Source organism: Lagopus leucura, unplaced genomic scaffold (genome assembly GCF_019238085.1).
Source record: "Lagopus leucura isolate 7727_CA_CO unplaced genomic scaffold, USGS_WTPT01 Super-Scaffold_73, whole genome shotgun sequence".
Lineage (NCBI taxonomy): Eukaryota > Metazoa > Chordata > Aves > Galliformes > Phasianidae > Lagopus > Lagopus leucura.
The window spans coordinates 86,775,521-86,789,853 of NW_024962252.1; the positions used below are offsets into that span (position 1 = coordinate 86,775,521).

At 44.2% G+C, this 14,333-nt stretch overlaps 1 protein-coding gene across 4 annotated transcripts in view; it reads left to right on the plus strand.

Annotated features, from left to right (window-relative positions):
* The first annotated feature begins 2,481 nt into the window (after positions 1-2,481).
* GPCPD1 (glycerophosphocholine phosphodiesterase 1) overlaps positions 2,482-14,333 on the plus strand; it is a 40,623-nt gene continuing 28,771 nt past the window's right edge. For 2 of the 4 annotated variants that reach the window (XM_042877595.1, XM_042877626.1), the window contains exons 1-3: positions 2,482-2,588; positions 9,753-9,838; positions 14,010-14,094. In XM_042877595.1, the coding sequence (XP_042733529.1) occupies positions 9,790-9,838; positions 14,010-14,094 (134 nt within the window). In that variant the 5' untranslated portion in view covers positions 2,482-2,588; positions 9,753-9,789. Of the gene's footprint in view, positions 2,589-2,883; positions 2,953-8,831; positions 8,921-9,752; positions 9,839-14,009; positions 14,095-14,333 lie in introns of those variants that run through there. The other 2 variants (XM_042877604.1, XM_042877615.1) reach the window with 2 other exon arrangements.

The window sequence follows — 14,333 nt, forward strand, 5'->3', positions numbered from 1 at the left end:
GATTCAGTTCACGCTTTCTGATATTACCAAGATTTATGAATAGCTAAAGGGCAAGTGTCCAGAGGATAGGGCCAGTCTCTTCTCAGTAGTGCCCAGCAATGGAAAAAGGGGCAACGGGCACAAACTGGAAGACAGGAAGTTCCATAGGCACATGAGAAAGAGCTTCTTTGTTTTGAGAGTGACAGAGCACTGGGACAGGCTGCCCTGAGAGGTTGTGGAGTCTCCTCTGGACGTATTCGAGATCCACCTGGACACTTTCCCACACACCCTGCTGTACAGAACCTGCTTTAGCAGCAGGTTGGACTTGATGATCCCCAGATTTTCCCACAAACCCCTACAATTCTGTGATATGAAACCCTGCTTCCTTTGCTTTCATTCTGTTGCTAGGTAAGTGAGAAAAGCAGAGTACCAATCCTAACTTTTTGAATAGGTCCTTAAGAAAAGTTCTAAGTCTTTGTGCTCTTACATTTTTATACGATCATAAGGAGTGGCTGAGACTTCTTTGCCAAAACACAGCAAAGTACAACCTTATCTGTCCCAACCATATTGCAGCAGCTCCTTAGGAGGGTGAGGAAGTACAGAAATAATGTTGATTTTTTTCTGCATTTAGCCTGGACATAACAACATTTCCTATTCCACCCCTTCCCTCTTTGCTCTATTTTACACTGAGTACAAGCTTAATCATCGTTCTTAATTAGCTGGTTTTGTTTTATTCAATAAGGCCAAGAAGTACTCCAGTGGAATTATTTACAGGAATATGTTATTGAAAATTATATTTCAGTGAAAAGCTTCAGAGCAAGGTAAGATAGGGATCTTGCAGGTTGAGAAAAAGGGAGTACATGACTTGCCTCAAACCTACTGATGCAATCGTGGTAACATTAATTGTTCAGAGAAATTAATCATCAAGTTAAACAAAATTTCTTCCTTTGAAAAGCCTTATTAATTACAGAATGAAGAACATCATCTTAGATTTTGACAGCTGAGTCGTCTTCAGAAAGAAAATTAGTCTTTCAAAGTTGCCATGACAAATTAGGCTGTTTGGAATCAGCTGTCGCTCTTAATGCAGCACAGCAATTGCTACTGCATTTGTTCATTTGGAAAGAATGCTAAACCAGTGAAGATATCTGAAGAACTAAAAAATGGCTTGTTTGAAAGAATGTCAGCTTTCGGCTGCAATCAACCACTTCACTTTACAAGTAAGAAAACAAATCCTCAAACCATTTCAACCCTGCTGAATTATATTAGGAGGAAGATATAGACTTTAATGAAATTAATACATTAGTGCTTCCTGAATCCAATTGGAGTTTAACTTGCAATTTTTGGCCATACTGAATTGTTGTAGGAAATGCAGTAATAGCTTTGACAGGATGGGGATATTTTTGGAACAAATGTTGGAGCTGGAAGAGCCTGAGCGCCACACTTGTAGCTGCTAACAGCAGCTCAGTGGTGCAGTTTCATAGCATGATGCTGGCACCACATCACAAGGCCTACTTTTAAAAAGTTTAACACAACAAAGCACACTTCAAACTGTTCAGTTCTCCACCAGCTCGACAGCAAATGGCTTGGATGAATCTTGGAAATGAGCAAGAAGAAAACCAAGGAGGTAATGATTTTCTAAGTAGTATTTTCACTCCCCTTAGTCTCCCTCTTTCTTCAGCTCGCTGTTGATTGTAGCTGTAGAAGTGACGGCTCCTAGCATTTACTGGTTACAGGGGGTTGTTACTGCAGCAGTCCACACTCACCCTCACTTTGCAATAAACCTTCACCAACCCTCCTACCTCCTTACCCAGAGGAATTAACTCTTCATCGCCCTTCGGCTTTGGCACAAAGTGCTCTCAGCTGTAGTTGCTTTTGTGCTATAATTCAGCTGCAGTTTTTGAGCTGTAATTTTCTTTAATACTTATCTCTCCCTGTTTTGCTTTTTGTTAGTTTGTTTCAGCAAGGCACTCTGATTCTGCAGTACTCACACGAGCACTTGAGCAACTCAGAAATAAGTAACAGTAGGCAAATTCTGACATTACGATTCATTTACAATACTCATTTTCCTTACAATATGTAGGTCTTCTGCCAGAAATTGCTTACAAACACGCTGGAGGGGATGAATGAGTGGAACATATTCATGTACGTTTAGGAAACAGCCAGGACAGCGCAGAGTGCCGATCACAGCGCTAGCCCTCCTAGCGCTGCATAGAGGACGAGCGGTTTCTCAGCCTGCTCCCCCCACAGCTCATCACCGACCGACACCAGCAGCACCGAGCTCCATCAATTCTCTCAGCGAACGAGTTATGCGTCCTATTGGCCCCGCCCCCCGGATCCCGAGCAGCTTCTCATTGGCTGCGGCAGGCAGAGGGCCGACCGCGGGCGTCGGTGCGGTGACGTCACAGGGTAGTTCCGCTCGACCCCGCGTTCCGCTGCGGCGGAGGGCAGCTGGAAGCGGTTGGCGGCCGCGCTGCCGCCCCCCCAACCCCTCCCCCGCGCCCCGCGCTGTCAGGCGGCCCTGGGCAGCGGCGGTGGCAGGAGGAGGGGCAGGGAGCGCAGGCGGCGAACGTACAAAGAGGGCGGAGAGCCCAGAGCCACGCCTGGGTCAGGTCAGTCCGTGTCGGCTGGGTCGGAGAGGGGGGACGCTAGGGGCAGGGAGAGAGCTGGCCGGAGGGCAGCATGGCAGCGCTGTACCGCCGCTCCTCGCGGCTACAGGGAGGGGAGCCAGGGCTGCCGGTGCCTCGCCGTGCGGAGGTCGGGCGCGGTGCCCCCTGCCCCTCGCGCGCGGCCCCCGAGGGCTTTCGAGGAAAGGGCGTGGCTTCCTGTACCCTTTATGCCGGCTTCTCATTGGCTGCGTCTAGCAGGGGGGTGGGGCCGAGGCGGCCGCGGCGTCACGTGGGGCCGCCCCGCCTAGCACCGCGCCTCCTCTGCCCGCTGCGGCCGGGGGCAGCTGGAACCGGTTGGCGGTGCGAGGTGAGGGCGCGCGTGCGGGGGGCGGCCGTTGGAGCTGAGGAGAAGAGCGGCCGTGCGCGCGCCGAGCGGGCTGGGGCGTGTGTCGGCGGCGCTCTTTTGTTCGCCCTATTTAGTGGGCGGCTCATCCCGTCAGGGCGCTGGAGTGGCGCCTCTGTACGATTACTCGTACAGAACGTTCTTACGTCTCCGCGCGGTGACGCTTCGCGGAGAGCACAAGCTGCTCACGCGGGTGGGCTCGTCGGCTTCGGGCTGCTGGAGGAGGCGTGCCTTTGTGGCGCTGCGTGCGCTTTGCCCGCGGCCGAGCGGGGGGGGGGGCTGGCGGTGCCCGCGGGCGCCTCGTTACCGCCCGGAGCGCATTGCTGGCCGCGGGCACGTGAGCGAGAAACGGAGCGGGCGGCGGGTTGCTGAAATGGTGCCGTTCCTCGTGCTTTTTTTAAAGATCACGGTCTAAAGAAGCACTGTGGCGTGGGGAAATTCCTGCCTTTGGGCCAGCGCATCGCCCCTGCGAGTTTGTTTTCTGCCCGCTGCTCTTACTGCAGTGCAGCAGGGCGCTGCTGGCTCTGCGGCCGTCCTGCGTAGCGCGCTGTGGGGCTGGCAGAACCCGCTGGCTGTGCGGGAGGGCACGAAGGGGTTGGTGCTGTAATACAGCTTGTGAAATTCTCGCCCAGTTGACGTCTTCACAAGCACGCCCTCTCACCTTCTGAAATTCTGGTGCTAGGTATAATAAAACTAAGTAGCGATAATTGGGTAATTTAAATGTATTCTGTAATATTCTGATGCCAACAGCAAGCTGCGAAGTCTGTTCTCCGTGTTAAGTTTTAATTGTGTGTGAATAGATGCCATGTAAATCTGGGCTGCAGTGCCCTGTGCTAACCCTGCTCAGGCCAACGTGCGTCCTGCTGTCAGACGGTTTGGCTGCGATTGCGGCACCTTTCCCCTGACCTGAGCTGGACCTCTCTTGGCGTTGATAAGTCTCACCAGTGTGCGCTTTTAAGGTGGAGAGTGTCTGCTTAAAACAGGGGACATACAAAGCACAGCCCTGTGGATCTTGCTCTTTTGCTCTGTGTATGCAAATCAGCACCAATATTTTGAAATGATTTGAGTATATGCTTGCTTTTTGCATTAACTTGCATTGGTTGGTTTGGTGAGGGAATGTGTGCTGTTCGTGTGAAGGAGCCTCTTTGTACACAGGTTGACTGCCGTTCTACAGACAACTAAGCAAATTCAGTGATATGGTGGTTAAAATATTCTTACTTTAAGGACTAGATCACTCGAGGTATTAAAGTACATTATAGGATTATTGTGGTACCTGGGTTTCTAATTCAAATGTTTTCTATCCAAGCACCTTTGAAAAATCCTGTTAAGTACATATGTAAAAATTTAGATGCCTGGATATATATATATATATATATATATATATATTAATCATTAAAAAGCGGCTTTGGTTGTATTTTATCCTTGTGGTGGCAGAAAAAAGTATGTTCTATGTTATCCACTCATCTTTAAATGTAATGTTATTCAGAAGTTTCAGGACGACAGTTTTATGGCAGACCCTTCTATCAGTAGCATCATTTACTGGATAGGGTCTGCAAGGAGAGGTGCAAAGAGGTATCGTGCTGTATTTAAAGATAAGGTTGCTTTGCTTTGGCTTTCTCTTTGTTATCTTGCCGAATACAAATTATCCTCAGTGGATAAAGTCATGGTAAAGGGTCAGTGTATCATTTGATCTAGGTCATCTAGCATCTAGAAACTTAAGTCGGTTTAGTTCACGGTTCATCAGATGCGTGAAAGGGAGTGTAGTTTACAAAGCTGGATTCTCCCCTTGCACTGGCAGAACAGCATTTTGCTTCTTTTATCTTAAAGGTTTTTTTTTGAAGTTCTTATTTTCAACAGAAGACCTTCGTTTATACCTCGCCCCTCCTTTTAGAAAGCTAATGTCGGTTTCTCCAGAGAGTTAGTCTTCTTCTTCTCTCTTTCCCTATTAGAATCATAAAATGGTTTGGGTAGGGCCATAAGCCAGAACCTTGAAGCCCACAGTGCAATTCCAACCCCCAGCTGCAGGCAGGGCTGCCCTCCCCCCAGCTCAGCTGCTCAGGGCCCCATCTGACCTGGCCTGGAGCAGCTCCAGGGATGGGGCACCACAGCTCTGGGCAGCTGTGCCAGGGCCCGACTGCCCTCTGAGTAAGGAATTTCTTCCTAATGTCTACCCCAAATTTCCCCTCTTTGTTTAAAACCATTCCTCCCTGTTCTCTCACTGTCAGCCCCTGTATAAAGTCAGTCTCCCTTGTGTACTGTAGTGCTGCAGTGAGGTCTCTCCAGACCCTTCTCTTCTCCAGACTGAACAAGCCCGTCTCCCTCAGCCCATAGGACAGGTGCTCCAGCCATCTGGTCACCTTTGGTGACCTCCTCTGGACTCACTCCAACACATCTTTCCTGAGCTGAGGGCCCAAGGCCTGGAGGCAGTTCTCCAGATGGGGCCTCGTGAAGGCAGAGCAGAGGAGGACAATCCTTTCCCTCTCCCTGCTGCCACCCCTCTGTTATACAGCCCAGGGTCCTGTCGGCCTTGTGGTCTCTAAGCACATGCTGCTGGCCCGTATCCAGCTTTTGTCCCCAAGTCCTTCCCTGCAGTGAGTTCTCCCTGTGTCTGCACTGGGGTCTGGGATTGCCCCGACTTGAGATTTCGATATGTTATTTTCCTGCTACTGCTCACTGTACCCAACCATTCTGCAGCCCATACAGACATCTCGTGGTTGATAAAGTCAATGTTTTATTCATTCTTTGTTAATGCAGTTGCCTAAAATGGTTCCTGTCTAATACGTGGGCAGGAAAAAAACGTAACTTAGAGACTTAGGAGCCTGGAGGCCTCTATGGGAGTGGAAGGGGGTGGAGGAGGAGGAAGATCACGTCATCTTTCAAGCCTGTCATCTTGTCCTGCAGGTATTGAAGTCAGAGCCTCAATCCCATTGGAGATGTTACTACAAATCTTACTTCAGAGAACATGTCATTTGGCTTCATGAAAGCTGTGAATTTTGATGAGTCTAAAGTTTGTTCAGTATTTTGTAAGCTAGGATATTATGTTTTAGGATTGTCCCAGATTATATGTTCATATAAGCCTGAAATACTGACTGCAAGATATGGGGTGGCAAACAGCCGATATCTTTTGGAGTACTTGACTAAGGTGTGCAGCTCTGAATTCACTGGAAAGCTTAAGGAAGTAAGTGGTGGGGGGGTGTGATGGCAAGGTGCGTCTGCTACTGCTGCAGTCATGAGGGGCTTGATGTACTCCAGAAGCATAAGCCAGAAGGCTCAAATAAACTTCAGACTGGGAATTATTGAACTCCATGTTCTGGTATGTTTTGACAACGACTGAAAATCGTCTTGGTCTTCTCCATCCGTGATGACATCCCTAACCTTTGCTACCTCATTTGTAGAGAAAAGCTGTATTTTGTGATCCATTATCAGTTGATTGTATTATACTGAAGGGAAGTGCTAAATGTTATGTTTCTCTTCTTCCAAGTGCCTTTAGTGGCTGCTTTTTTTGTCACTTCCCAAAGTGATCCTTCTAGAATGAGGAGAGCTTGCAGACTGTATTTCAGGATGTCCATTACCTGCTGCCACTCTTACGTTCCTTCAGGTGTCCTTGAGGAACATGGAGATGTTTACAGGCTATGTTAGAGCAAAGAGTACAGTTTTTCTTTTCCATTCACTGTGCACATTACTGTGCCTGAGGCCTTTGTTGCCTTTCCTGTGGGTGCATGAGGGAAGGTAAGCAGTTCCCTGAAACTGCAAGATTCCTGGTTTCAAGAGGAAAACTTTATCTCCTAGCAAGGGAACCAAGGTTGCACATAACCATCAGGCTATTGATCTTGTCCTTGCCCTGGAAGACTTGCAGATAGCTTGTTTTATTGTGGGGTTGGCTGATGGGCAGGGTTTTTTGAGTCAGACTTTGGAAGGCAGGTCAGTTGGGCTTAGGACTCAGAGTACCGCTGCTGTGCAGTCACCATCTGCTCGGGGAGCCTCCAGAAGCCGTGGAAGGTAAGGTGCTGCTTTGCAAAGAAAGGGTGATTAGAGAATAGAGCTGTGATATGGTGGGTAAAAAGAACTTGTTTCTGTTGTGAAAGCAAGAATCTCGAGCTGAAGAAACACGTTTTTGATGTGAAGTGCTGGTAGGGTTGAGTGAATGTCTACTGGGTAGGGCTTGTGTATCCCGTGAGTAAATGGCTGAGCTTCATGCGAGTGTCCATCACTCCCCTGCACAGGGGTTAGCTGCATGCCCTTACATCCAGCTGCAGGCAGGGGATGGCTCACAGGACGGAGGCAGTTGTTTGTGCCCCAAGCTGGCGTTGAGTTGTGTGTGGTTACAGCAGATGTGAATTCAGCTTTAGTGGTGTTGAACCCAGAGGTTGTTTATAAATGGTGGTTGTGCACGATCACAAGTCTATATGGCTGAATTGGTTAACACTTGCTAACTAGGAAATATATAACTTTTTTTTTTCTTATTACAAAGCTGTTCCAACTTACTACTTGACTTCTCTCCAGCAGTCCCTCTGTACACGAGCAGAGGATTTTGCTGTTCCTCCCCACCTTTAGCAAGGTGGTATTGAAGGCTTGAAAGCACGTAGGGTTTAGAACATGGGCATCATCTCACCTACCGGTCACAGAATCTGAGTATTTAATCTAGGGTTTCTTGTCACTTCCCTCTAGGGATAGAACTCTGTCTTCTCAGAAGCAGTCATAGCTGGACAGTGGGGCCTTTGGTGCTTTATGAAATTAAAGCGTTGTTTGAATCATGTTAAAGTACAGAACGATTTGTAGGTGCAAGATGATATGCAACAGTTTTGATTTATGATCTACAAGCAAATTTCTGCTGAAATACAGTTGCTGGGTGAACATATGTCATCTTCACTGTGCTGGCATTCAGTGCTGTGCTAGAGTAGATATTTATTTAAAATGAGAGGCAGTGCTGGAGGCATGAACTCATGCTTGAGTCTGGTGGTGTGAACTGTAAAAAAGGACAAAAAGAACTGAGTTTTCTTGTCGTGCTGTGCATGGCTTGGGCAGGTTGGGAAGGCCTTGAAGATAAAAGGCCTTTTAAGGAGAATTGTGAATTCTTTATGAAGTGAGTTTATTAAAATTCCTTACAGTTAGTTACTGTTGCATAGAGAAGTAACATTGTTTTGTTAGTCATTTTCTAAAGCTCACAAATATATTTTAAGTAGATACACAGAATTTTTACAGCACCAAGTAAAATGCTTTATAGATTTGATAACAGAGGTTCAGATTTTCCATAAGAGTGGGTGGATGGTTAGTTTGGAGCAGAACAGACGTGCTGGTTTTGGGCTTTGTTTTTGTCAGGCTGAATTTTGAGTCATGTTGCGTGAGCGGTGGAAATAGGTTTTATACATGCTGAAAGCCTGTTCTTGCTTTGGGGAACTGGGTTCAGGCCTCAGCTGACAGCTGCCTGTTTTGTAGCCTTTGCCAAATCACTTTTGCCTGCCTCATTTCCCTTTTGGCTCTTTGCAATTGAAGGGTGTCCAAGCAAGGACAGTGTGTGAACCCATCCAAGGCCGCAAGCCTGTCAGGGTCTTTATAATAAACACACGACTGGCTCGTATGTTGTGCTTCAAAGTGAAGCTTTTCTGTCACACAGCACCAGTTTTGAAACCTCAGCTTTATTTTTGGCACAGAAATGCTGCATTTTAACCTTCTCCTGTCTATAAATAGCTGCCAAAAATAAGTTCTAGAGCGTGTTGCTGTTAATATACAGACCACCCAAAGCAGGCACGTCCAACCCGCTGCCAGCACAGCTCCTATTGCCCTGCGCAGCCATGGCGGTGGCTCTGCCCCACCAAGTGGCCCGGCGTGGCTGCGCGCCCATCGCTCACAGCAGCCACACGGCTGCGTGCTGTTGGTGCCGGCTGGGCTGAAACGGGCTGCAGGAGGGTGCAGGGCAGTGCTGGCAGTTTTGGTAAGTGATTGTGGGCAGTGTGATGCTTTAGCTGAACACAGGCCTGAACGTCAACAAATATGCAGCTGTGCTTTCTGTTTTGATGAAAGAATGTGAGAATAGATTTCAAGATTGCTGAAAAAATCATCAAGTTTTTTGTGTGTTCATTTGAGAGCATCTGTTTTCAAAGATGAAGTATAGGAAAAGCAAAATTTCATCAGAAATCTGACAAGAACTCACTCAGAATTGCAACCCTTTCCATTGAACAGGGCTGTTGCATTAGGTCACAAAAATAAGATCAAATATCCCACTAGTTTTATGTTGTTGTTACCCTCTTTTTGTATTTTAAAAAATATTAAGAACCAAAAGGTTTTGTTACTACTATATCTGAATTATAAAAGGTTTTGTTACTACTATATCTGAATTATAAAACACATATTTTAAATGTGGCCCAAGACAATTACTTTTCACTCAGTGCAGCCCAGACAAGCCAAAAGGTTGGAGACACATGGCCTAATGATGCAGGCATGACCAAATTCACAGAAGGCATCTGCTCCTTATGCAGCTTCTGAAGTGTGCTTATTTCTAGCATCAGTACTTTGCATTGTTTGTTTACAGCCATGTTACTTGTGAAGCTTAAGTGCAGAACGTGTGGCCTGTTTAGGAGCAAAGTTAGTTATATATACGTATAAAACCAAATCCCAAGGCTCACATATGTTGCATGATACTGATAACTTGCATATGCTGTTGGTTTCAGTGGTCTTTTTGTGTGTGTGTTTCCTCTCTCATAGAACAAGCAAAAGATGTAGTGTGCTGTTCCTGAAATGTTGTATTTTTCTCTCTCTCACTATAGGAGATTTCAGCTTTCCTAAGACAAAAATTCTGCAAGTATGACCTCATCTCAAGTGACTTTTGAAGTGAGAGGACCATCAGTACCAGGTAATGCAATCATGCCTACCACAAGCTTTCCTTTTGCTACTGTAGAACTGGAAGAAAACTGATTAGAAGACCATTCAAAGGGCTCTTTTTGTTTTCTTCAGGACTAAAGGAACATGGCAGTTCTAGTGTTAATTTATTGTAAAATGCCTTAAGAAATAATTTTGCACAGAAATACAAACAATTTCACGCAACAATTTTGTTGCTCACTCAAATAGCTATGGTACTTTAGAATTAGCATTCTGTCTCTAGCAGCTTCTTACTCAGGAGTATTTACATTGTGGGCTGTGATAATTAAGCATACGTTGATGTGTTTGTTCTATTTTTTTTTATTGCTCACTGTCCCTGTTGAAAGCTCTGTGTAATGAGATGTGACCTCTGCTAGGCGCTAAGGGCAGAAAGACGCTGCAGCTGAATTCCACCTTACGTATTTCAGAAGAAACAGCTGACAGTCCGTCAGGTGATAACAACGGAGCCACTTGTTCCTAATTTAGATTTGTATTAATTTTCTCCTGTAGGATGCCTCCCATCCTGAAGGGTTTGGCTGATGTCGTATTTCTGCCTAATGTTATAACAGATAGTTTTGTTTGTAGAAAAGCACCTTAGAAATAAATTGATAAGATCCATGTCTCAGTAGCATTTGGTAACAGAAAGTTTTGTTAGGTTCAAGTCCCCATTTAATTCACAGAGTAGCAATTGATAATAACTTTCTGCTTTCAGCAAAATTTCCTGGCTTTTGGAACAGAACAATGTTTGGGTTTTTTATTTATTATTGACCTTGTAAATGTCTCTAAGCTCTGCTGCAGTTCTTACTGAGAACCAGTCTGAGCTTAAAAGTGTTTGCAGTTCCTTGCAGTATAGAAGTATTTCTGTAGCAGTTTTAGATTTTCTGTGGGGTCCCTCCTGTTTCAGCTGTGTTCTTAGAAATGGAGAATCAGAGCTAGACTAACCCAGAGCCTATGCTTGACTTGGATAGGGGAATTAAAATGTTTCATGTTTTATTACAAGTATTTGTTAAATACGTAGAACTTTTTGTCACACTTTGCTTTGTTATAATGAGGAAAACATTTTTTTGTGTAATATAACTTCACGTTCTGCTGAGATGTGCAAATGGTTCCATTCTTCCTCCTGTATTATTACCTTGCGTTTATCAATCCCCCATGAGATCCTGAATCTCCTTCCTACCCACGTTTGTTACATTGTCATGATGTAAAAATCAGCTGTATGGAACTATTGCTATCTGGACATTAAAAATCGTAGCAAAATTGAAAACCTTTGTTTTCAATTCCCCAAACCATTCATCAAACACTGGGTTCTTCCTTTTTCTTTTATTAAAGTGGGTAGAAGCAGGAAGTTCTTGAAAGGATAAGTGACTTCCTTAAATGTTTCAGTCGAAGGTGTTTGGTCATAACCATCTGGAGGGTAGTGCAGCAGTGATGCAGGTGTCCTGTAAGGGTTAAGAGCTGGAGCATGCTGTAGCCCCTGTGTTATTGAGAACGCTTTTGAAGTGGATGTAAGATTAAATTGTGGTAATGTCATCTTGGCTCTCCAGGGCAGATGTGTCCATTCAGTGGCTCCCTTACATACCTCTCTTTTTACCCCTATATCTGTAGTGATTAACTAGTTGATACTGACACTGAAATCCAGCATCACATTATTTTATGTGTTGCTGGAGTGCTGAAATGCTGTGTCCGCGTCACTCAGTTTTCCTGCTGATATCACTGGTTCCTGCTAAAGGGTAAAAGGGCATCCCCAGCCTAGGAATAGTGCCTTATCTCACTCTAGTCAGACCACTTCTGGAGCCAACCCTGCTGATGAAGCATACACACTGGCATAAGCACAAGGCATCAAGTGCTTCAGTTTTACTTCATTGGAGTGGGAGGAAAACTGTCACTGAGGTGACTCGTACTGTAGGTCTTGGGGCTGTCCCTTAGCAGTCAGGAGATCAAAGATCAGCTCACGTAAAGAAACAACAAACCCAAACTCGCAGGGCTTGGAATTGCCTTTGAAAAGACGATTCCACTTTCTGTATTTCTCTTGTGCCTTTCTTTGAATAATTTGATCAGAATTGTACTAATCTTGGTGCGGCCATTCAGTGTAATTGTAAAGTGAGTGAAGGTGTGCCTGTATCTTGTTTCAGTGTAGTCTTTTGTGTGTTGTACAGTGCTGTGAGCATTCAACACATGTTCAGGTTGCTGCGGGCTTTTGTTTTTAGAGAAGGCTGAAAAGCTACTGTAGCTGGATGTTACAAAGGGGAATGTAACTCAGATTGTGCTTGAGAGATTGGGTGGTATTTGCACAGAGGTGTACTGAATGCTGCTGTTTTAAAGGAATATTAAAAGAAAAAAATTAACTGTTTCACATCTCCAGTCAGAAACTGTAAACTGTGTGGCATTCAAATGGCCTTCCCTTCTTCTTTCATCCCCCTCTTGTAGTTAAAAAAGAAAAAGACACTGTACTGTGCCACAGAAGAGTGAAAAAGGTGAAAAACTTTGTATGCAATAATGTACACTATAAGTACACCATCAAATCATGTCTGTATTTGTATACTTGGACCAAGCATGCAAAAGGCTGATTTTTTTTTTAAGTGAATTGGAACAGAAAATTTTTATTTAGAAAACAAAAAACTGTAGTTAATGATTATCTCAAATTATTTCATTGAGCAATTTTTAAGATGAAATCCTTTCCATTTGTCACTTGTGTCTACAGTAGCCTTGTTCATAAATGAACCTCTTTTTAAATTAGATTAACCTGTACAGCTGGAACAAATAAACTTCATGTTAGAGGTCTGAGTAAACCCTCAGAGCTCTTATTTCAGGCCTAAAGTTCCAGCTGTGATATTTGGCTTAATAAAGGCAGCGTGTCTTTGTTGCATACACCCTGAACTTCACGTCTTCAGATTATTGCAGCTCCACTGTCAGAATTACTGCTTTCCTAGAGTGAGGATGTGAAATCGCAATCAGAGACACTTTCATCTCACTTCAGTTAACATTGCTACTTGTTTCTCTGAGGCTGCTCACTTACACATCTGTTCCTTGCTTTTCCTATTGGTGAAGCATGCAAGCTCTTGATACTCTCCCCTTTTTCTCAAATCCTAGGCTAGGCCGTAACTTCAGCTGAATGTCTTCATCTGCTTTTCACATTTAGATGTCATTTAGATACTGAAATACTTTTTTTTTTTTTCATTACATTTTAATATATAAGTGGTTCCAGTGCTTCGGTGGTTCTTACATTGCAGAGGAAGACTAAAAGATTCAGCAGATGGTGAATAAGTGTAACAACTTCACATTTCCTCCTCATGTCACAGATTGTTCCTGCGTGTGATAATGCTGTTGAAACCCAGTAAAAAGCAAAATACTACTTTGTCCTTTCCAGTTGTATTTATCCTTGTTCTTACAGTTCTGCATGTTGGTTTTCTATTTAAAAAAAACAAAACAAAACAAAAAAAAAAAAAACAAAAAAGAAAACAGGATAAATTGCAATGTTAGCTTTTATCCCTTGGATTCCCTAGAATTGAGCATTCTTGCACTATTATAGTCTTTTGTTCTTTCAATGCCTGTGTAATATAAATTGAAGCGTGATGATTTAATACTTCTTGCAAGGAAACCTCATTTTTATATCCAATAAAAACTTTAAAGCATGGTAATTTTATTTCACACAGGAATTATGCTGTATTTTTGCCTTGGGAATGATGCTATTAACCTCTTGTTTTATCTGCTCCTGAATTAATTCATATGAATTTTAGAAAATTACTGTTTTTTTGATGTGTTAGTACATGCGTGTGCTTGCACATCTGTGATTATATACATATTCACGTGTGTGTGTGTGTGTGTGTGTGTATGTGACCATTTCATTTTTACAAGACATTTCCCAGTGAAAACCAAAGACTTATTTTAACAGCAGTAATGTAAGAAAATTTGGATGCCAACCATCTTAGGAGTTTGGGTTGTTCGTAGTGCCTCTCAGTGGCATCTTTGTGACAGAAGTGAAAACACTGTTGTGATTCTCAGTGGGAAGGGATAAGACTCTTTGGAACCAAAAAGAAATTTGGATGGGTGGGCCTCTGTACACATGACAATTATTCAAATGTTTAACCATGTAGACCATAGGTAGTAATTCCATGTAGGCTGGAGTTGCAATAACCGTGTTTTTACTTTGGTCTGTTCATTTTCAGGGGAGGTGTTTGCAATATGTGGGAGCTGCAGTGCTTTAGGAAGTTGGAAGCCACAAGCTGCAGTGGTTCTCCAGACTGATGACTGGTAGGCTGTTTTTTCTTTAGAAATCTAGAGCAACAAATTGACTCTGGTTCTGAGTTTGTCAACTGTCAGGCTACACAGGAATGTGTTTAAGAGAATGTTTGACTTTGGTATGCTTTGCTAGTTACAAATGATGCTTGTACCATTGTGGCTGACACGTTTCAGAAGTACAATTGTAGACACTTCTAATAAGAGGTTGCTAAGGATTACTCTCAGTCTTGTAGTGGTGTGTTGATGCACAC